Source organism: Colletotrichum fructicola, assembly GCF_000319635.2.
Source record: "Colletotrichum fructicola Nara gc5 chromosome Unknown KSG_Nara_v1_contig01, whole genome shotgun sequence".
In the NCBI taxonomy this organism is placed as follows: Eukaryota; Fungi; Ascomycota; class Sordariomycetes; order Glomerellales; family Glomerellaceae; genus Colletotrichum; species Colletotrichum fructicola.
Genome location: NW_027094051.1, coordinates 2,439,404 through 2,460,871, shown reverse-complemented (window position 1 = coordinate 2,460,871; position 21,468 = coordinate 2,439,404). Strand labels below are relative to the sequence as shown.

The 21,468-nt window shown below is 56.0% G+C and overlaps 7 protein-coding genes across 7 annotated transcripts; 4 read left to right on the top strand and 3 right to left on the bottom strand.

Moving 5' to 3' along the window:
- Positions 1-6,090: 6,090 nt before the first annotated feature.
- CGGC5_v000711 (uncharacterized protein) lies at positions 6,091-8,880 on the top strand (the record flags this gene model as incomplete). The annotated part of the gene is made up of 1 exon (XM_032032142.2): positions 6,091-8,880. The coding sequence occupies one exon, from the start codon at positions 6,091-6,093 to the stop codon at positions 8,878-8,880; it is 2,790 nt and encodes a 929-aa protein (XP_031888473.2).
- Positions 8,881-10,092: 1,212 nt separating this feature from the next.
- Positions 10,093-10,821, top strand: pex4 (Ubiquitin-conjugating enzyme E2 pex4; the record flags this gene model as incomplete). The annotated part of the gene is made up of 2 exons (XM_032032143.1): positions 10,093-10,345; positions 10,496-10,821. 2 exons carry the CDS (start codon positions 10,093-10,095, stop codon positions 10,819-10,821), a joined length of 579 nt encoding a protein of 192 aa, XP_031888472.1.
- Positions 10,822-11,818: 997 nt separating this feature from the next.
- MNN9 (Mannan polymerase complex subunit MNN9) lies at positions 11,819-12,973 on the bottom strand (the record flags this gene model as incomplete). Its single annotated transcript, XM_032032144.1, has 2 exons — positions 11,819-11,839; positions 11,894-12,973. The coding sequence occupies 2 exons, from the start codon at positions 12,971-12,973 to the stop codon at positions 11,819-11,821; spliced, it is 1,101 nt and encodes a 366-aa protein (XP_031888475.1).
- A 1,158-nt stretch (positions 12,974-14,131) lies between these two features.
- On the top strand, positions 14,132-15,655 carry CGGC5_v000708 (putative RNA-binding protein; the record flags this gene model as incomplete). The annotated part of the gene is made up of 8 exons (XM_032032145.1): positions 14,132-14,182; positions 14,241-14,351; positions 14,556-14,587; positions 14,639-14,670; positions 14,723-14,774; positions 14,826-14,892; positions 14,946-15,093; positions 15,144-15,655. 8 exons carry the CDS (start codon positions 14,132-14,134, stop codon positions 15,653-15,655), a joined length of 1,005 nt encoding a protein of 334 aa, XP_031888474.1.
- Positions 15,656-17,280: 1,625 nt separating this feature from the next.
- Positions 17,281-17,724, top strand: CGGC5_v000707 (uncharacterized protein; the record flags this gene model as incomplete). Its single annotated transcript, XM_032032146.1, has 1 exon — positions 17,281-17,724. One exon carries the CDS (start codon positions 17,281-17,283, stop codon positions 17,722-17,724), a length of 444 nt encoding a protein of 147 aa, XP_031888477.1.
- A 372-nt stretch (positions 17,725-18,096) lies between these two features.
- CGGC5_v000706 (uncharacterized protein) lies at positions 18,097-19,189 on the bottom strand (the record flags this gene model as incomplete). Its single annotated transcript, XM_032032147.1, has 2 exons — positions 18,097-18,994; positions 19,065-19,189. 2 exons carry the CDS (start codon positions 19,187-19,189, stop codon positions 18,097-18,099), a joined length of 1,023 nt encoding a protein of 340 aa, XP_031888476.1.
- A 345-nt stretch (positions 19,190-19,534) lies between these two features.
- CGGC5_v000705 (uncharacterized protein) lies at positions 19,535-21,115 on the bottom strand (the record flags this gene model as incomplete). Its single annotated transcript, XM_032032148.1, has 3 exons — positions 19,535-19,974; positions 20,030-20,936; positions 20,999-21,115. The coding sequence occupies 3 exons, from the start codon at positions 21,113-21,115 to the stop codon at positions 19,535-19,537; spliced, it is 1,464 nt and encodes a 487-aa protein (XP_031888469.1).
- Between the last annotated feature and the right edge of the window lie 353 nt (positions 21,116-21,468).

The window sequence follows — 21,468 nt, the reverse complement described above, 5'->3', positions numbered from 1 at the left end:
TGCTATGCCATCCCGTCGACAAAATCTGCCGACTGGTGACCGCAAGTTCTTCGTGTTGTTATCAGGCGTTTGAACCTCAATTCGGCCTCTATTGGTACGTGGCGTCATGCAGGTCCGTCTGTGCACCACTTCCAGCTTGCATTCGCGCGGGTGGGTTTGGATGCAACACGAGTGATTGACAGGACAGGCAGGGTTCTGGTTCGAGTGAGACGGAGGCGCGGAGGTTATCTGCACCTGCAGCGCAGCTGCAACTCTCAGGGAGAGAGACACGATTACGGCGGCCATGGATAACTCTGGAGTCACTCGATGCATGGCATGGTCGACCCGCAACAGGACAGCGGGCGCCTGTTTGTTGATTCCCGTTGCAACGGGCGACTCGAAACAATTGAAGGGTCATGAGCAGAGTACCAGCCCGCTAAGCAGGCTAATAACGTCGTCGTTTGGGGAGCTTCGCCTTCTTTGTCCACTGCCGTCAAGCCGCAAAGAAACGGCCCTGTCGCACAAAGAACCTGCCCGTTTCCCATCGGTCGCCACCAAGCGTTGGATGAATCGTCTTATCAAACTGTCGAACCCCAAATCGAAAAAAAGACGGCGGCGGACCGAGTCGCTGCGATTACTGGCATCCTGCACCGCCAGAGACCATCGGCCCCGAGGCCAGGGACACTGAGTCAAGATGCGGCTCCAAGCCGTAGCAACGTGAGGAAAACAAACATCAGAGTTCATGCCGCTTGATACTCTCTTTGTTCTCTTGCCGGAAGTCAAAAGCCTTGCGTCGTTTCTTGACAATCGCAGTAAACATCGTGGCTATGTCTCTCCACGCCGAGCGACCTGGCGATCAAGTCCCTGGTTTGACACAAAACAGCGTATCCATCTGGTCCTGCAATCGGGTGTCTTCGGCAACGGGCGCTCTGTGCATAGAAACCTGGTCTGCGAGTGACAGAAAGAGGCACAGTCCCATCTGGGGTTCGCGTCGTGTTGCCTCCATCCAGCTCCAACTGTGACATGTTCCCCCACCAAGAGGCCGGGTTTGAGAGATGGGGCGTCAAATACGGGAAACATGGGAGAATTAAGGTACTTCCATCCCATCTTCCCGTACACAGCAGACACTTGGAGGCATCCGGACTTTTTGCTGCATCAGTTACCATTAGTGGGAAAGGAACGCTGGCTGCTCTCAAGTGTGAGGCAGCACGAGCACCCAAAAACGACGTTGACAGATGATGTTTTCGGCGAGAGGTGCCGGGGTGACGGATCGCACTGAAAGATTGGTCCCGGCCCCAAATACGAAGCCAGACAGACCAAAGTTGGCTCCTGCATCCATTCACAGAACCGTACATAGTGACAGAGAAACTTGGAAGTCCAGCGCACTATGTTTCGGTCCTTATGCTAGAGACTGACGGGTTATCGCTACAGGTGGTCTTCCCCCAGGCCGCAGGGCCATTCCAGACTAAGAAAAAAAGCAAGTAGATCTGCCAGGTGCTATCGGTCATCTGGCCGATTGATTTAATATGGAGATGGGAGGGGTCTTTGAGGCTTGGGGGTGTGTGGCCCCTCGTCTGCGGTCTCCATCCCTCGTTCGTCGCGCCTCCAGGCTTTTGGGGGTGCGCGGGCGCTGTGCGCCCTAGCAGCAAAGAGTGACAGAGCAAAAGTGACGACGGGGACTTGGCACATGCGTTTTGCACCCTTGACCGTCCCTGGTTCGAGACGAGGAGCCATTCAGAGGCGGCCGTTGCATCTGGACGTGGAGGAGGAATTCGGCTCCTACGCCGCTCCAAAGCAGCCACATTAGAACAGTCCAGTGAGAATGCTGTCCACACACACTCGCTGCTTGACCGCTTTGGCGACGGCTCCGGATTGAAGGCAAGAATCCGAGGCGTTGGACCGTATTGCGGCGTAGCTGTCGTGATGAGCTGAGTCGAGTCGAGGCATAATTCGAAGACGGCTCTGGATTCTGGAAAGTTGAAACTCGTCCGGGTGGCTCGGGTCGGGGAGACGAAGCCAATAACAGGAGATTGTCTTTTCTGTGTGTAGCCAGATGACGGAGCGAAAGTGTAAGTGAACGGCGCGGTGCTGGCTGTGCTGTGCTATGCCTTGCTGAACTTTGGCAAGACAGACGGACGACAGGGCGTGACATGACTTGGCCGGGCTTGACTTTGCTGTCTCTTCGTCTCGTCTGTTCTCTCAACGATGTCGAGGCTTTGCTCTTTACTCTGGCTTTCTCTGCCATTTGCCGTAAATGGGGCGATGGCGACGATGGAGGGGGCGTGAGTGAAGGCAAATCAGGCGGTGCGGTGCCTAGAGAGGCAATTGTCTGCTAGGGCGACCTTCTTTGGGCAGGTCGGAGAAGCGATGATTCGTCTGGTGTACGCCTGCCATGTGGTGGTCGTCTGGTCCCGTCATTGTTAGCATCAGATTTCTCCGGTCGGCATCGGCTGCTAGGGCAGAGAGGGCGGAGGTGCCGTTGGTTGAGCTGAGCTGACCCGAGCTGAGATGGACTGGAGCTGGTAGTCTGCTTAGTAGTAGGCCGGCGACACCTGTCTAGTGAGGCAGATGTCTTCTGGATGTGGTGGTTGCGGCTGCTTCATTGCGGGATTTGCTATGGTCTGCGTTGCCTCGCGTTGTCCTGGCCCAGGTCCATTTCCATGTCTAGGACCAGTCAACTTGCTGAGCTCGTAAGGGCCGTAAGGACCACAAGAAAAGGCGCCACGCTAGCAAAAGACTCAATGGCTTCTATTCTGAAGGGAAGTTTCTTGCTCTGGCCGTGCGCGTCGGCCGGCTTGCTCATGGGATGCGCTTGTTGTGTCTTGCCGTCGTGAGGAAGCTTGGGCAAACGTAGGCAGGTACGAAATGGATAGGTATTCAGCAGCGATCAGCAGCTACGTAAGGTACAGAGCAGGTACGTACCGCCACGGATATGCTGTGCTAGAGAAAATAATGGAGGTCTCGATGCACGACACACCACGCAAGCTACTAGGTAGGTTTCTACGAATAGGTGATTGGGTACCTCGAGTGGGCACTGGCTTGACTGGGCTTGATACTCCAGAGAGGAGGGCGCAACGCCCCTGTTTCCGCTCCCGTTTCCCTTGCCCTTCCCTTCCTTCCTCTGGGGGGACGGGAAGCACCAGGCCTTTGACTTGCAGGCGAATGACTGCTAGATCCACCCGCAACGGTCTCAGACTATGGCAAAACCATTTTGATAAAGTCAGATTCCCTTTCGCAAAAGTATGAGTCTGGTCTATCGCCTGGTAGTGGCAGCGTGGCATGAGACAAAGAAGAGCAAACAATCAAACGGCGCGTTCGTTGTCGCGGCAGGGGAAGCGGTGTAAACGTCGGCCAACGCCGCCATTGGCGCCAAAGTGGCTCTCTGCCAGGGCAACCGCGCAACTTCGACCGGCCCAACGTCTGGAGGCCGGCCGCTAAGAAGCTATGCGACAGCTAAGCTACCCAGCAGTTGGACGTGTTCAAAGGCGTCCAGAAGAGTCCTGGGCTGCGACCATGGCCAGATGGCCGCTTGTTAGTGCGAACTGCTGAGAACCAGAGCCGGCTACCTTGGAAGGCAAGGCAGGCTAGTAAGGTGGTGGTGTCTACGAAGAAGCTGGCCTGCAGAAGCAGCGAGCGAGGGTGTGGCAGCCAACGCCGTCTCCTGGCTTACGATACTCCTCCTCACCACAGTGACGGGCCTAGGAGAGGTACTATGTAGACTTGGCCGGGTTGGCCAGGCACAGAACGGTTTCTAGTGGTCGGTTTGGGTTGGGTCGTCCAGACTACACCTCGGTTTACCTTACCTACTGCGCGAGAGCCTACCTATCCTTGGCAAGCAGGTTTGGAAAAACTGCAGGTACGATAGGTACAGACGAGAGGTACAGCTGCAGGGCCGCACGAGTATCTGTCAGGGCCCGTAGACTTGCTGCGATGCATGTGCGTGAATGCAGAATGGTGGCGGCAGCAGCGCGGCAGGACGGGCATGAATACTCCGCGGGTAGGTGGACGGAAGGGCAGGAATTTTATTTGCATTTGCATCTGCATTTGGATTTGGATTTGGATTTCAGAAACCAAAACCGAAGCGCACTGCATGCAGCGGGAAGAGGACGGTGGAAAAGTCCGCTGTCATGACTTGTAAGATGATGGATGCGCAGGACAGGAGGTTCTTGCAGCAGTCTGAGAGTAAGGCCATCCATCCATCTGAGAGCGGGCGAGCGCAAAGACCAAAGCAGTCCAGTCTGACTTGTTTATCTTGCATTGGCAATTAAATATGAGTTACTGGGTATGGTTGGACGTGCTATACCGAAAGACAGAGCAAGAAACGAAGCGTGCTGTACGTGCGTTCGTCGCTCTCAGCGTATATCCATGGATTCCCAATTCTCACTTTTGCACTCTACACCTAATTTCAATCTTGCCTTCAATTCCCAAACTATGAATGACACCAGGGAGGTCACAAGAACCGCTGTGCGTTGCGCAAGCCAGTTTCCTCTGCTCAGTGCCTGCGCCTGTGCCTGCCCTTTGGCTGCCTGTAAGGTACTCCCACCTTACCTTAATCTGGAGTCTGGCGTGTGTCTGGCCTGCATCCCCCATCTGCAGCTGCGAGGTTCCAAGTACCTTCCTGCAGACGCTGCCCCTGCAGGGTACTTCTCATTGGTTCATGGTGTACACTGCAGATCCAACACAGAGACGAGAGAGAACTGGCGACTGCGACCGCTACCCCATCAACCTGGGCTGGCTGCCTCGAGCCCTGGCGCTCTGGAGCCCTGGAGCCCTGGCCTGCTGATGCTTGTTCCGGAGGGAGAGTTATGTGTGTGAGAGTGCCAGCCTGGAGTGTCGTCCCTGCTTTGCCTTGTCACAGGCCCTGCCCGAGTCTTGACCTCACATCCAGATGGAATCACCATCGCGCATCCACTTTTCGCATGTTCCTGGCCTGTGTCCAGTGTCCCTGGCGCGACGGACGGCAAGAGGGAACTGATGAGTGAGGTGTGAGAGAGAGTAGGAGTGCCCGCCCGTCTGCCTGCCACTTGCCCTCTGTTGACCACACTGCACACTCACTCTCTCTTCAGTGCTCACTGCACGACTCCATCCTCCCCCTCTCCCCCCCCCCCCCCCCCCCCCCCCCGGCCGGCCCAAACCCAACTCAGATTTTGCCTCCACACCCTCCCTGATCCCTTCCCCTTCACCACGCCCCCCCTATTTTCCGATTTCCACCCCCCAACCGCTGGACCCGACTCGTCGCTTCCACACTCGCTCTCTCTTGTGTTTTCTGCTGGTGTGTGTGTGTGTGTGTGTGGTGCCTGTGGTGCCTCTGTGTGTGTGTGTCTGTCCCCAATTCTAATCCCAAATCCACCCATCCATCCCATCCTCTCTTTTAGTCTTCCGCGTCGCAACCCCCCCTCTTCTTCCTATCAACTCTCTTTCCCCCAAAACCCTTTTCCGAAGCCGTTGTCGCTCTTTGACTTCAGCTTCGTGGTCCAATTCCAGCTGTGAGTCTTGCAGATTTGCTTCTGGTCTTGCACCGTCCGCTCCTTTACAACTTCTTCAAAATTTCAACTTCGATAAATAGCATTTGTCTTACCTGGTCGCCCGGCTCTGTTCACGTCCGCAGCCGTGAACGCCAATTTCGTCCAATTCCCAATCGCCCTCGCGCCGCATTCGACACTTTCCGCAAGGTGCCCGCTCGCCCGCCAGTCCTTCATCATTCCGTGTCACGACGAAGGAAAAAAAAGAAGCACCGACGAGAGCCTGGTTTGCTAAGTCTGATGCCACAGAACTAATTACAAGTCTCGTCATCACCTCGCAAATCCTCCAACACGCGTCCTCCCACGTCAGGAAACGAACCACATCCCGACTTGATTCCTCTCGACGACCACTTTACTCCCTTTCACGACTTTCTATGTCCTTCGCCTAGTTTCTCACTGTCACGATTGCCGCAGCGCGGCCTAGTCGAGAATGGCAACTGCTGTTGGACCTGAGAGTATTATGGGAACACCGGCCACTCACCTTTTGGAGGACCCTTCGATGCAATCGCTCCCTCTCCCGGCAATGCTGGATAATTCTTCTACAACACCATCTTTTTCTGGCTCAGGTCCCCAACGATCACCGCGAACGATGCCTCCTCTGCCGAATCCTCCCTTCGTCTTCCCCGCGAGGCCTTCATCGGCTTCCGCGCCTTCGTCCTTCTCAAGGGCAACTGGCCGACGTCCATTGTCAGCCATCGAGATTCAGGACAAGTCGTCTCCTTTTGCCGAATCCTTCGACCGGAGATCGCCTGCGCTCCCAAACTTCACTTTTAACCCGGGTGCTTCGCTGTCTCCCGATACCGCTTTGCTCAGCCCTCCGCTTTCTCCTCCGCCAATATCACCTCGCCTCGTGCCATCGCCCAACTCTCTGTCTGCTTCAAGGCCCGGCCACGGCCACAGACGAGGAGGAAGTGAATTCGTCGGTGGAAGCATTCGCTCTGGTGACTCCATCACAGTAGCGAGTACGAGCCCGACGAGACCAGAGAGTGGATTTGCGGGAAATGGTTTTCAACTACCCCCTCCTAAGCCTCCGGGTCGTAGAGGCCACCAACATCGCCGATCCGCTGCCCTCTCAAGTCACGATTTGTCTCTCATCCTCCAGCCTCCCACGTCAGGGCCCCCTCGAGGGAGCAGCGCGCCAACAAGCCCTTCTGACTACGACAACAGACGCTTGGAGAACCAACCCACAGGGCACGACGAAAAGACGTTGAAGTATGTTGAGTCTGAGCCTTCGCTGAAGGTGCCCAGGGAGATGCACACACCGTCGGACGGATCAGCAAGCTCGAGTGGCCGAGCGTCACCCGTGGCCAGGCCAGTGACCCGCGCTCGCGTTGGCTTTTCTGATACACTGGAATTCATTCCACGCCCATTGTCTATGGTATCCAGCGACACTTCCAGCACCGTCACAGCTCGACCCGGCGGTCATTCCGTATCGGGCAGCATCTCCTCCATCATCTCTATCCCAACCATCACAAATATTGAGACGGAACCCGTTATTCCTCTCGTACTCACACCGTCACGCCAGACCAGCGAATCCAGACCAAGCACAGCTGGCGCGGTATTAGAACGGTCCCAAAGCATTCAGTCTGTGGGAGCTTCTCCCAGAAGGCGAAACTCCATTCCTGCACTCATCAACGTGGCCGAGGCAGCCAGCGTTGGTCCGCCTATGCCCAGTCCGACGAAAACACCAAAACGCTGGTCATTCTTCGGTCTTGATCCCTTTGCTGCTGCAGCATCGCCATTGCGTAATAGACCCGTCAGCTCCAGTTCTTCTGAATCTGCATCAAAACCCAACAGCTTGTCGTCATCTTCCTCGGAACATATCTCAGAATCCGTAGGAATCTCGGACGCCTCCGATCCCCACAGCAAGGACGGCAAGAAGTCCAGGAAAAAGAAGAAGGTCAAAACCTGGGCTGGCTCTATCCTGACCCGCAAGGAGAAGCGGCGGGCCAAGAAGTGCAAAGATCTAGACCTCTCCGCCGAGGTCATTCGACCCGAGCCTGTGGAACAAGAGGTCAAGGAGGAAGTCTTCCTCGCTGAACCCGAACTTGACGTTGAGCCCGTCACCCCTACACTCCTTGTCACGGACTCCTCCAGTCAGCCACAAGCTGTTCAAGAGTGGAAGCCGCGACCAGCCTCAGCCCAGGACGACACCTCTTTCCCCATGATCGACCTGGATGCCGCCCTTGGCCCCTTCAACACCCCTCTTCCCAACAACCCGGAGTGGGAGGCAGCCCAAAAAGCCGCAGGCTCCTCGAAGCGCCAGCTGCACAGCGCGCAGGGCATGAAGGGCTTTAGCGGACCTGGCATGCACTACCACCGGCGAGCGGAGAGTGCGCCGGAGATGGTCCCCTTCGAAGCCGGCCGCTTTGGTATTCACCGCTTTGGTAGCAGCTCAACCATGGCTGATGTGTTCGAGGAGGATGAGGAGGAGGATGAAAATGGCGTCAAGTCTCCTGCCTCGCAAGCTCGGGTTGTTGCTCGGAGGGGAACTGCTCAATCTGACCCGGATGTGCCTACTGACGAGACAACCCCGCCTGCCACAACTTTCACGAAGCCTATACTCGACGTCATGCCGTCTAACGTTGTCGACGACAGCACCGCCGAGTCAGCTTCGATAACCACCGACAAGGAAGTGAAGAGGGGTACAAGCATGCGATCTGAGAGGTCTGTGGCTTCTCTGCAAGAAACAACAATCCCCGAGGAGCCCGTACCTGAGTTGCCCGAAATGCCAGAATTCCGAACAGCATCTCTCTTCCAGGAAAAGGCAGAGTCAAGCGGTTCCGAGACTCCTTCGCCTCGCCGAATTCTCGCAAGCAAGGACTTGGCGCCTGTCGACGTAAGTCCTTTGCACTTGCCGACGCCCTCCAATGTTCCCGTCAGCCCTTACTCCATGAGCCATGCTTCTTCGTTCCCATCACCTCGGTCACCGATGTCCTACGACGCCCAGCGCATCTCAACGGCGCCATCGTCGGTCAACGAGGAGAACAACTTCCAGTCTCTTCTTCTCGGCGAGCCAGGCCCTGAGGTTAGAGTTTCTGTGGACATCCCTTCTTTGACCTCCAGTCATTCAACCATGACAAGGGATAGCTCGTTTGCCACCAATTCTCAATTCAGGCCGGAGAGCTTCCGCCCCGAACAGCAACGACCTGTTTCTGTGTCATCTGCTGCTTTCGGATCGGGTGCATTTGGTCGTCGGCGATCAAGTCTCGCTAGCCTGAGCAGGCTGATCAGCAGCTCACACGGCGAAAGAAGCAAGCTCTCGATGGAAGTTTCATATGATGGTGAGACTGATAAGAAGCACAAGTCCAGCAAGTCGAAGCGGCTCAGCCGGATGATGCGATTCTGGAAGCCCAACAAGGAAGACAACTCGGCGTAGAACCGTCGACAAGTTCCCTCTTTCTCACCATCCAGACCGGGCGATTGGTCGCAAGCTGCCAAGGGCGCACCTACATCGATAAAGGTGACTTCACGACGCATGTATATGGAATTATTGTACAACTTTTTTACACTTTCTCTCTCGGCGGATCTGTCTGACGAGACAATGTATTTTTTTACTGGAAAAGGGGCAACGACTCCAAAGCGAACACGTTCGGTAGACGTCACCCATCACCAACGTACTCCTACCACCAGATGAAAAGCATCTCAAGCTCGGCGCTGGTCTCTACACGAAGCGTGAGGCCAAGCGTTCTCGATAATACGAGCTACTTTGGGAGATGAATTCGGCGTTCTTTGTGATGATAGCATGAGCAGCAAGTTGCATGAGCATAGCAGCAGGTACGCGGCCATATGTCTTTAGGCACTATGCGAGGGGGCGGAAACATGTGGTTCAAAGGTTTTGTTTCCGTTCTCTGGACATATCAGGGATGAATTGCGAATTAAGGAAGGCGAAAAGAAAGGAGGCAGACAAGTCGAGACACAATTACAGTGTTCTCTTGGTTCTTTGGTCGGCTGGCTGCTTCAGCCCTGTAGACAATGGACAAACCGCGACGTAGACAAATATTAATGAACATATTTCTGAGTAACCTTGAGTTTGATGAAGCGTGATTACATGAGACGAACGATGAGTGTGACACGTCACGAGACGCAACGTCTCCATCGTGGGACAGCATCTGCTGCCACGATGGGGCACGCAGGTTTGCGGAGAGCACCCGCAAAGTCAGGGGCCGAACGGTGGGCCCGATGTGCGTGTGAACAGCATGGCCAGGAGCCTCGGTAGAAGCCGTGGGATCCACTTCGTTGTCGCGTCATACGTTTGATTGGTTGGCGCACTTTGGGGGAAAGGTACCCCGTGGTCGAGCTCCAGGCTGTTGGATACACTTGCCTCACGCTACCTGACGTCTGGGCTAAAGCGAGGAGCTCCCCCCATCCGAAAGTTCGACACCTCCATGCCAAAGCTCCAACAAAGCTCCCTCTCCAATCGCGACTAGCAGTTTTCCACGTGAGCCAGCGTGCATACCGTACATTCCTGGATTCCAACCGTCTGGTTTGCACACAACCAGCAGCACCGCGAAACCAGATCTGGACCCAAACGGCGCAACTCTTGGCACCATCCCTTCGACCTCTTTCTTCTTCGGCGCCCATCCTCAAGATGTCGTGGCGAATCCAGAACCTCCCCGATTCTAGCCCAAACTCAACGGGCCCAGCAGTTGGGGGCAAGAAGAAGTCCAAGTCCTCGTCGGACGGCCGCGGCGCGATCAAGCGCCTCATCAAGGAGCTTGACGTCTGGCGCGGGGAACAGAAGGACGAGAGGGGCATTGAGAGGCTCGGGCCGGTCGACGATGAGGACTTGTTGCTATGGCAGGCTGTGATCAATGGACGGGGGATTGGGAATGGATATGATGGTATGAAAGACAGAACCTCCTCCTCGCTCCTCGTCAATTGCGCTTCTTGGCAGCCTCCTTCCCCCTCTCTCCCTACTCCTCAAGCTCCTAGCCAAGAGAATACGCACAAGTGTATACATTGCTAACGACTTCCTTTCCACAACAACACAGACGGCCGCTGGCTACTCGAAATCAAGATCCCAACAGACTATCCCCTCCGCCCGCCGACGATACGCTTCGTCACGCCAATCGTGCACGCAAACATTGCCCTGCAGACGGGCGAGATCTGCCTGGACCTGCTCAAGGACGCCTGGACGCCGGCGTACAGCGTTCTCGAGAGCGTGCGCGCCGTGCGTACGCTGCTGGCGTATCCGGAGACGGACAGCCCGCTCAACGTCGACGTGGCGGCGCTGCTGCGCGGCGGGGATGTGCTGGGCACCCGCGCTCTCGTCGAGTTTTGGTGTCGGGACGACGAGGGACGGTACGACGGCCCATAGGGTCACTTTCTCGTTGACTTGGTGGGAACCCCCACCCTCCCCGTTATCGGGGATGGTGTTATTCTTCTCGAGGTAGGGGAGGAAGAGAGCATGGGAAAAAGCAAGCGCATTCAACACGCCCTGCGTTAGAAACGGGGCAACAACGAAAGGGAGAGACAAGCAGGAAATTTGGACGGGATTTCGGGAGCGGAAATGGGACGGGGTCTTTTGGACAGTTTATAATCTTTATTATTATTCCTTGGCTGGTTGCACATGGAAGGGATGGCGCGCGTGGGTTGGGTAGGTTAGGGAAGGGCATCTGATAAGACGACTCGTCAGACTGTAATTTCCCATGGGATCAGAAGTTGGGACATTTCGTGGTGTATGTACCCTCGTGCAAAAAACAGAACACAATGTTCATCTCGCTCTCTATCACACTGCCTGGGCGCAACGTAACGAAAAGAGACACCTTCTAATGCTGCAAGTCTGTTCTGCGTCAACAGTACGTAGCCCGTTTCTCCCCGCCATTCTCGATCCCTGGCGCTTCGTTTATTCTTACACAGGTGGGACGCATCGCATCTGCTCAGGATCCTCGCCGGCGCCCGCAGCCTGCCTACCCGCCTACCGTGCCTATTTCCTTGACTCCTGGTCCTGAACCTATCGTCGCCTCGATAAAAGTCTGTATGCGTAGTTTGTTGTTTGTGTGACATGGGCAAAAAAATATACTACAAAAACGCCGTCTCTTTACTTTTCGCACCTCCCTTTCTCCTCCTCAAATTTCGAATGCAATTATGTCGGCAAGATACAGGATGGGTATCTGCACACTAAAAGGCATATGTTTCCAATGGACAAGAAAGCACCGCACATAAATTCGTAATGCCGCCGCCGCCGCCCGGGCCGTGAACTTGTCGACAGCGGCTGATGAAGGAGGAAACGGGTGTTTACAGGTCTGTCACCTCTGGGGTACAAGAGTAGTGGGCGTGCTCCTGTTGCTGCATCCCGTCATGGTGCTGAATCATTACTCATTGTAGTGGTAAACCTGCACATTGTCAGCATGAGTTGCACGGCCTTGGTTCAGGGGTTTGTTACTCACCCTGTAATTCGGGAGTCCAAACGGTTGCCAACCTAAGCGTTTCGCCATCTTGGCGAAGCCCTCGGTTTCGATGAGGTGGTAGAAGGCGAAGGGAGGGAACATGGCGCCATCGCGGTGGACGTCGGCCTTGACCAGCAGCGCCGTACCACCGACGCCGTCGAGAGGAATCTCTGCGCTCTTGTCCTTTTCGTCGGTACCCAGGTATGCCATCAACGCGCGGTACGTTGGCATGTCCTTGTAACCCTCAAGCAGAATGTCATCGCGGCCCATGGACTCGGCCATTTTTTGCGCGATCTCGCTGTCCTGCCAGCTGTTGAAGTCGTACGGCCGCTCGTCCATCTTCTTGGTGTCCTCGTTATAGTATCGCTGGAAGCAATTGGGCACAATGACGGGCTTGTCATGGGCGGCCAGATCCTGGATGAGACTGGGCGGCGTCTCGACAATGTCGGCATCGAGCCAGAGAACCCACGAGGTCTGAGGACCAAGAGTGGTGAAAAGCAGCGAGTTGCGAGCTTTGGACATGACCGCACGCCTAGCCTTTTGGTTCTCCATCTTGTGCCGCTCTGCTTCGTCCTGGGATGCTATAGCGGGCTCGAAGTCCTGCCTCATGATGACGATGCTCTTGAACTTTTTCTCGGTGTCCTGGGTCCTGGTGATCTGCTCCTGCAGAGCGGCGGTTGCGGCGTTGCCCTCCTTGGTCTTGGGCAGGATGAAGCCGAGAGAGATGAGATCGTGAGGATAGCTCAGGGTCAGCAAGTTATCCCAGTACTCCTGATAGAAGCGGGACATAGGCGTGAGGATGAGGACAGACTCGCGGTTGGTGATTGGATCGGGAGTAATCGTGACATTGTTGAGGTTGTAGCGGACGACTGGGGGCGGTCTTGTGTCTGATTTCGACTTCTTTCGGTAGGGTGCGGTCGGCGGCGAGAGATGGTGGGAGGCGGTGCCTGCGGGCTCTGGCCTGGAGGACTTGGAAGGCCCGACAAGGAAGACGATGATGAAAATGCACAGGAAGACACCGAGGACGAGGGTCACTGGGTTCGCCTTCTTCAAGCGGACTGACCCCATGGGGCGAGCCATGGGTGCTGTGGGTGCTCACGCGGAGGCGATGGAGGACGTGGAAATCATAAAGTTTGATCGCAGACGGGAGGATTGTCGTCGACGGCAGTTCGCTTCGATCCTCTTCGCGCAAGCAGCTAGGTTGGAGGTTCGTAGCTTTCGGGACAGCGGTTCGGCGCGCGCGCTCTCTCGGCGTATTGGATACGTGGGTATCAAAAGAGTGTAGATGCGTTCTTGCAGATGAGAGTAAGGAAAAGGTTGGCCATGCAGGTTGGACAGAAGTCGAGATAAGATGCTCCCTCTCGTGGCTCTCTCTGGCAGGAAGGAGCGGAAAATTTGGCCAGATACGAGATTCCGACGGTTGATTCGGGCTGGTAGCAGGTCGATCGAAGGGATGCGCATGGGGGAGGACAGCTCTACACTAGAGTTGCAATTGGGCTCACAAAAGGGGCTTAGCGGCATCTCCCCTCGAGGACTAACACAAACTCCGGGCCGGCACTGCAGCCAAATATTCCTGTCAGGGACTGCTAGGGCCTGTCAGGGCTCACCTCAGCATGCAGGGCGCTGACAGTTACGGGCGAGACAACGCTGTAAACTTGCGACCAGTGTGCGACGGCCACGCTGAGAGGTGCTAAGACCACGGTTAACTGCAGGCGGATGCGGATGGCTCAGAAGGGGTGGAATCTCGAGGCTGCACCTCAGTCTGACCCCTGAGACCTGCAGTGGAGTCCCACTAAGTTTCTAACATGGGGCGCGCCGTCAGAGGCTATTCTCAGGACGTGAGGTGGGTGGATTGGAATTTCCTTAGCTCGAGGCGTGGGTTCCGAGTCCCGTCGAGTCCATTGCCTCTGGTCCAATCAGGAGAGCCCCGCCAACCGTGGAGAGAGCTGTACCAAGTGGTTCAAGCCTTCAAAGTGTGTGCACCAGCCACAGCCACTCACACCGCCCGGAGACGGCCAGGTCCCCATCCTGTGGCTGTCGGCTGCTCCGTCCGAGCTCACCTGGCGCAGTGGAGGTCGCCTTGCCGTCGTCGCATCCAAAGAGCGCCGGTTGTCCAATCCATCCTGCAGCAAACCTTCCATCCGCATGGCCGAGGCTTAACATTCGCGACAGTCAATTCGGCCTACCGCCCAGTCTCCCAACCTTTCTAGACCGCAGCAATTCATTCAGAGTTCCACCATGGCGGACAAGTTAGACCGTAGTCTCGACGAGATCCTCGCCGGCGAAAAGGTACCGTCTCTGCAGCTCCTCACGCGATGCCCATCCCAAGCTGACGATGCATCGACAGAAGAGCGGCGGCCCTCGCAATCACAGCAACAACAACAACAACCGCCGGGGTGGCCCTCCTCGAAGGCGCGAACGTGATCGCCAGGAATACCCTCGTGATGGCGTTAGAAAGGTACGACGCGATACTCCGATTCCTGATGTTCACACGCGGTAGACCATCAGGCTCACCGGCCAGGTTGAATGATCCTCCCTCCTCATCCCGGTCGATTTCGATCCTCGCAGCAGTCGGCCCAAGCTGGACGCCTCTTTGAAAATCGGGACCACTTCTTGTCAATTGGAAGGGCCTAGCTAACAGGTATCGCCGCCTGCGATTCAGTCGTTCCGTGATGAACCCAGAAACCTCGATAGGTAAGCTCAACGAGAACCAAACGTGCTGGCAGCATGCTAACATCGCCACAGTGAATGGGTCCACGATCGTTTCGAGGAACACGGTATGGTCGACAAGCTTTAGCGGCCTCATACCCAATTGCTAAAGCCCGACAGATTCCCGCCGCGGTCCGAACAACCGAAGAAGACGTGACTCGCCGGAACAAAGGTAGCTTCTACGTGTCCGATATTGTGGGACGATACTAACGCATCGCATCAGAGACTCCAGCAGTGCGAAGCTGCGCGTCGATAACGTACACTATGAGCTGACTGCCGAGGACCTCGAGGTATGGACGAGTGCGACGCAGTGACGGGATAATGAAGCTAAAAAGGGGCGTAGGAACTTTTTAACAGAATTGGCCCCGTTGTGAAGCTGGATCTCAAGTATGACCGCGCTGGACGGTCTGAAGGTATTGCTTTCGTCACAATGTCAACTCGCGAGGACGCTCAAGAGGCGATCAAGGAGTTTGACGGTGCCAATGCCAATGGTACGCAGCCTGGTGCTTTCCTGCGATTATCCGACGCTGACCCGCTGCAGGCCAACCTATCAAGTTGTCGTTCATGTCTGGTGGGCACGGCGGTCGTTCTTCTCGCAATCCCTTCGACTCTGCAGTCATGCCGGGCCGCCCTCTTTCCGAGCGCATCTCCGCACCCGGAGGCCGATCAAGATCGATGTCGCCCGGTCGGAAATACGACATGGACGATGCTGCCAGCAAGGGCATCGACAGATACATTCCCGGAACCCGCTCGCGCAGCCCCATGCCGCGTCGACGTGGCGGGGGTGGCGGAGGTGGCGGACGCAGGCCGGGTGCCCGCAGAGAGGGCCAGCGAGACCAGGAGGGCGGTCGTGGTGGAGGAGGAGGCGGTGGTGGAGGTGGCAGAAGCAACGGGCGGACTCGGAAGACACAGGAAGAGTTGGACGCCGAGATGGCGGACTACTTTGGCGGAGGAAACTCCGGCGAGACTGCGCCTGAGGCAAACGGTGGCGCAAATGCTGCCGGTGCTGCGGCTGCGGCTGTCCCTACGGACGATATCGACATGATTGAATAATCCCTTCTGCGCTTGTCTGTGTAAAGTTCATGCGGACATGCAGAAGTTGGACGTGTCGAAGGAGTCACGAGATGCCTCAGACAAGGGAGGGAAGGAAGCAAGACATGTGGACGGCCAGGTGTGTAGAATGCCATTGTTCGAGTTCACCAATAGCATCTCGGACCCTTATAGAAACCAACAATTAGCAACCCCTCTTCGAAAGACCAACTTCCGGGACGTGGAACGCAGGTCAAGGTCAGGGCACCAATCATGGGAGTTTGGACCCTTTGGCGGACTACGGTCCGGTTTTCGAAATATCCCAAGATCAAGATTGTCGTGCCAATGTTCCTGTTGAGGTCTGCAGATCCCCAAGTTGCCTCTTCGCGGATGGCCAAGAACAAACAGGCCTGATCCCTTGGACTTGCAGGGCCATTGCAGCCGCAACGTCCCGTGTTGCGGCTGCCGGATACAAGGGACATGCCTTTCTGGGGAGGCCCACGACTAAGCGGCTGTCCCCCCAAAAAATCAAGTTTCCCAAATGGAAGGCAGCCAGCGGCGCAGCTTCCAACCGGGGGACCCTCCATGCATGTGACATGCAACTTGGCAACGTTGGCAACGTTCTCCAAAAACCAAGGAATGGAAATCGCCCAGGATTGTCTGCCCAGGTCCCATCCCCCGCCAAAGTGCACGGCCAACCTGCAACGTCAATGTGCATGCACCACCTGCTGCACGCGCCGTACTCACGGCAGCTGCCTTTTACTGCCCCGGCCCCAGTCCTGCCGCCCTTCTCGACGCCGCTCCTCCTTGCCTCTTCCCCCTCTGCCGTCATTCCAAACCTTGGAAATCGTTGCAACAAAGATGGAGAGTCGCCGTTGAACCGCAAACAACAGACCCAAGGTAAACGGGGACACCGACGCTTTAACTCTCACCGCGCCTACGACTGTAAACGGACCGACGATAATTGCAACGCAGCAGCATGACTGTCGCTGGTACGCTTTTTGGCTTATATCTCCCAGCGGCGACCGCATCCTCTCCCGCTGTTCACGCTTTGCCGCTGCTTCTCTACGACTGAATCGCGACCACGTCGATCGACACTCAAACATACATTCCAACTGAAGGAGCACGATACGAGGGTTTGTTTCAACCCTCCAGGCTCTAACATCTTACTTTCTGAGATCAGCGCGACATACGCAACCGCTGCCTGCTGTCTTTGACATTGTCTAGCCATCCCGACCTCTTCCGGAGGCCTTGCAATACCCCTTAACTACTTCTATATTCCGTCATCATCTGGTCGACCGGACCCGTGAGAAGGTCACCATCTCTTATACGGGATGGAATCTGCCCAGCACACGGAGGGCCATTCGCCATCAACCAACAGCAGACGTCCACCTCGCAATAACCCTACACAACGGACACAAAGATCCAGCTCTCAGCCGCCTAGGCGTAGGAGACCCTCTGCGCGTCCTCCGCCCTCAGACTCTGGAGACGTAAGGTCGGTGTCAGACGGCTCAGAACGTGAACGTGGAAGCGACGTTGAGGAACTTGGCCGTTTCCCACCAACCCCACCACCCAACTCCTCAAGGCAATCGAGGCCTAGACCAAGACGTCCTACTGCCTCAAATTCAAGACCAACGCTGGCGCCACCGATGCCGTCAGAGGATGAACAACTAACAGACCCGGTGCCTCGCCGGCCGGCCATACCGGTACGGCGGTCTGCACCCAGAAGGATCCCGCGCCTTGGCGACCCCAACGCGCCCTCCGCGGCGTCTGACACCGACACGACGTCGAGCTCCTCGTCGTCGGGGGTTCCCCCTATTCGACGCCGTCCGATCCGGACACGGACGGAGATGGATCTTTCCCTTCGGGGACCGATCCTCGAACAGTCTCAAGAAGGGACTATTGTCCCCCCGGGCGTGGAGTTTGGGCCGGACTATGACGGCGACAGACCCCTGCCGGTGCGGACTAGGAATCCGCGCGACATCCTCGACGACGGTGAACGGGGATTCATTGTCGATCTGAAAATGAACCTCGAGATCGAGATTCAGCTCAAGGCTGCCATCATGGGAGATTTGACGCTTTCTGTATTGTAATGTGCAATGTGTGATGATGGGATTCGGCATTTTGTTTCCAAAGGCATGTATGAATACTGGTTTGGCGCACGTAATGAGTTACGCTGTAATAATAAACGGCAAGGGGGCCAAGAAAATAAGAATAGGTCGGTCTCATCTGGATGACGGCGCAGGGCGTTACGGACTTTCAGGTTCAGCGGATGGAGCGGATGTGCATATGGATTACGTAGAGGCGAGGGATGAGTAGGCAGAGTGAACGTCTTCAAACCACAGTTGTGTCCTTGTGATCGTGACTACCATATGTGCGAAATTGCTGTGTTATCTTGCTAGAGGCGCCTGTATCAAGTCCCAGCGAGGGATCATGCTATCTACCATTCTCACCGTTCTTGCACTTCAGTCCGTCTTCTTCTTCTTCGTCTCGAATCCCTCCGTCACAGCGGCCGCAACATCCTCGAGCGTTGTGCCCCTCTTCCTCTTTCCAATCTTCTCAGCCCCCAGTGGAGAATCCTCCACTGCCTTGTAAACCCCCGCAGCTCCCAGAAACATCTCGGGCCCGAAACCGCCCTCCTCGGAATGGGTCTTGCTAATCTCCTCCATCTCCCTCACCCATCTGTAAGCCTTGGGTGGCATCGTCGTGACGCCCTTCTCGGCAAATTGGAGATGCGTCGGCAGCCGCGCGGATAGCTCCTCGCGCAGATTGTCCAGAACGCCGAGACGTGAGGCCGTGGTGAACGACTGCGTCGCGATGGCGGTGAAGCCCTTGGACATAGACGCGAAGCACATCTTCAGCCCGCTCGCGGCGCCGATCTCGGGCGAGATGTGCTTGCCGCCAAGCACGGCGCTCAACCTCGCACCCAGGCCTTCTGCGCCGCCAGGGAAGTCGACGAGCGTGTCAGGCCCGGACATGGGCATCCCGGGGACGATCCAGTCGTCACCATCTTCCGTCGGCGGGGCCGAGGAGGAGGAGACGTTTGTCCCCGCGTTCGGGGCCGAGCGAAGGCGGGGCGGGGCGCCAATGATGCATGCGTCGATGAAGACTGCGGGGACGCGGGAGCGGGTGAATGCCGCCGCCATGGACTTGCAGGTCGAGGGCGCGACGGCGTTCATGTCTATGAAGTAGAGCGGGACGGGGCGGGTGGTTCCTTGGAGTGCGTCGATGATGCGGTCGGCGGTGGCCTCGGCGTCCCGCGGGGGCACGACGGAGAGGACTGCGGCGCATTGGGATGCTAGGTCGAAGTCTGAGTCTATTAATTCTACGCCTGCATCACGGGCACGCTGGACTGTGTCTTCGCTGTGAAGAAGATTAGAACTGAGATGACCTGAATTTGAGGGAGTTGAGAGCGAGTGAGTGAGTTGCCTACCTGCGCCCTTTGACGTTTGTTGCGACCTCGAAGCCTTTGGCGATGAGGAGCTTGGCTATGCCTACGCCCATGTCACCAATGGAGATAACTCCAATCTTTGAGGGTGTTACGCCGTTGGTAGCCATTTGGGAGATTAATATCGACGGGTTTATGTGAGATCAGTTGATGTATGTGATGAGTTGGTGTTGTGGAGGTTAAAGATTGCGGCACGCAGCCACTTGAGCTGCAGTTACAGAATTGCGTCAGTTTCCGGCTCATTATTGCCGCGCACAGCCAGGCGCCAGGACACAACAGACGAACTAATGCTGAGTGCCCGATTCCCGATTTTCATAGAGACTGGACGACATTGCACATTTGGCTCCGAAAATTATATGGTGTTGTCTATGTCGGTGATGCTGTTTTGCGGTGGTACAAATTATAATACACGAGCTTTGCGCTCGACTACAACCCATGCATTCACCGTACCACCCTCAATTGTGGTAACCGACCCATGTGTCTGGCACGTCGAGCTTCGACTCGGTAGTATGTGCCAGCTTATTTCCTTGAGAGGCGATGAAAAGTCCGTGGCTGCTGACGGCACCAAAGTGACCGGGCACGATTTCCCACCCCGACGGACCTTCGGTAGAGGCCGTATCCTCCGCGAGTGCGCTCTCTGAAGCTCCGAAGGCGACGCTTGCAAATGAGCATTGAGTGGGAGACAGCGCCGGCTTGGCGGTGGCGGGAGGAGAGACGAAGTACTGGACGTATGAGCCCGGGGCCACGACGCCTTCTTGGGCTTTTCCGTCGTGTTGGCTGGAGAAGGAGCGGATGAAGCTATCAAGGTCCTCTTCCTCGGAAGAGGGTGAATACTTGGTTTCAGGGTCCAGGGAGAGGAGGCCTTGCTTCTTTCCCCATCCACCTCCGCCACTCACTGCGACGATTATTAGCACGTCAAGACTAGGTCAATATCTCAGAAGGGGACTTACGGATTCTGTAGACTCCGGTGCCGTGACTCAGCAGACCCCGCATGAAACCCTTCGTGTCCAAGGCGTGCTTCCACTCATCTTCCGCAGTACTGTTCTCATTCAGCCTGTTTGCCCACTCCCGTAGAAGCTCCACGTCTTCGGACTGCTTGGCGGAGGGCGGGACAACCACGGCCCAAACGCCAACAGGACCCGGAGGGAACTCGTGGCCTTCATTCAGTCTTCTGTCAAAAAGAGTCTGAACGGCAGTTTCGAGCTCCTTTGACGCCGGGGTAGGTTGATCATTAACCTCAATTTGCCGAATGATGTTGCCCAGACCGCTGAGAATCTTGCGAGGGGCTGTTATGGGAACCAATGGCGCCTCAATAGCAGTCTCGGCACTGGCGAGGTCGTTATGGAAACACACGTCTTGGGTCTGTTTCTCCGCGACCTCGGCCTGAACCATTGTGTTTCCAGATCTGCTCCAGCGGGTTGCTAGAAGCGTCGATTGCCTGCCGTTCTGGAATATGGTGTTGGCCAGAGGCATCGTACATGTCGTGGAAGAAGAAAACCTATTGAGAGGGCTGAGCTGGAAGTTGAGGGATGCCTGCAGCTTCGGATTGCTCGAGGGTTTTGACTGAGAGTCTTTCCACAAGTTGGGAAAAAGCGAGTCGAGGTTGCCACGATAGAAGGAGAACCCGTGGGGGATCTCTCCGAGAGGCTGAAGAGGTTGAAGGCCATCCACTGCCGCGGCAAGAGTATGGAATCCGCTGGTGTCTTGATTTGATGCCGAGAAGGGCTCTATGAGACTTCCCATGAAATTCTCATCCTGAAGCCAAGACGCAAACTGGCGAGAAGCAAGGATGAGGAGAGCATCTTTCTGCTTGCTATGATCCAGCTGAGCGACTTTGATTGTCGTGATGAGGCTGTTCTAAGCCATTAAGGTCAGAGTCAAGAGATATAGACAAGTTTTGGGCAATATTTGAAACGTACCTTTGAATTATTTGCGTTGCCATGAACGGAGAATCGAGAGACCTCAGAGAACCATCTTCTGGAAACTGGGGGTTGACGGATGTGACTGAGCCGTGAGAAGGCCCTCGGCGAGTACATGGCGTCACCACTTTTCTTCGGTGTTGTCCGGATTTTCACCTAGAAACTACAGTATCCTGCATACACGGCAGTCTTCAAGATTGCGATATCAAGCAATTGAGTCACAAAGATTGCGACATCGATCAATTGAGTCAAGAAGAGTGTTTATAATCAGGATCTGAGAAAGGAAGGTCGGATTGTAAGACAACAAAAGTCCCAAATCTCAAGACGATGACTGAATTGATGATGCTTCAATTGGACGCCGTGGCTGTCCAGTCATCCACGGTGCATCTGGGGAACCCTTTCCCAGGCCAGGGGACCCGCTACCGGGCTAGGTTGCTTATCGATACCGCAGAGACCCCTGCGCAACTAGC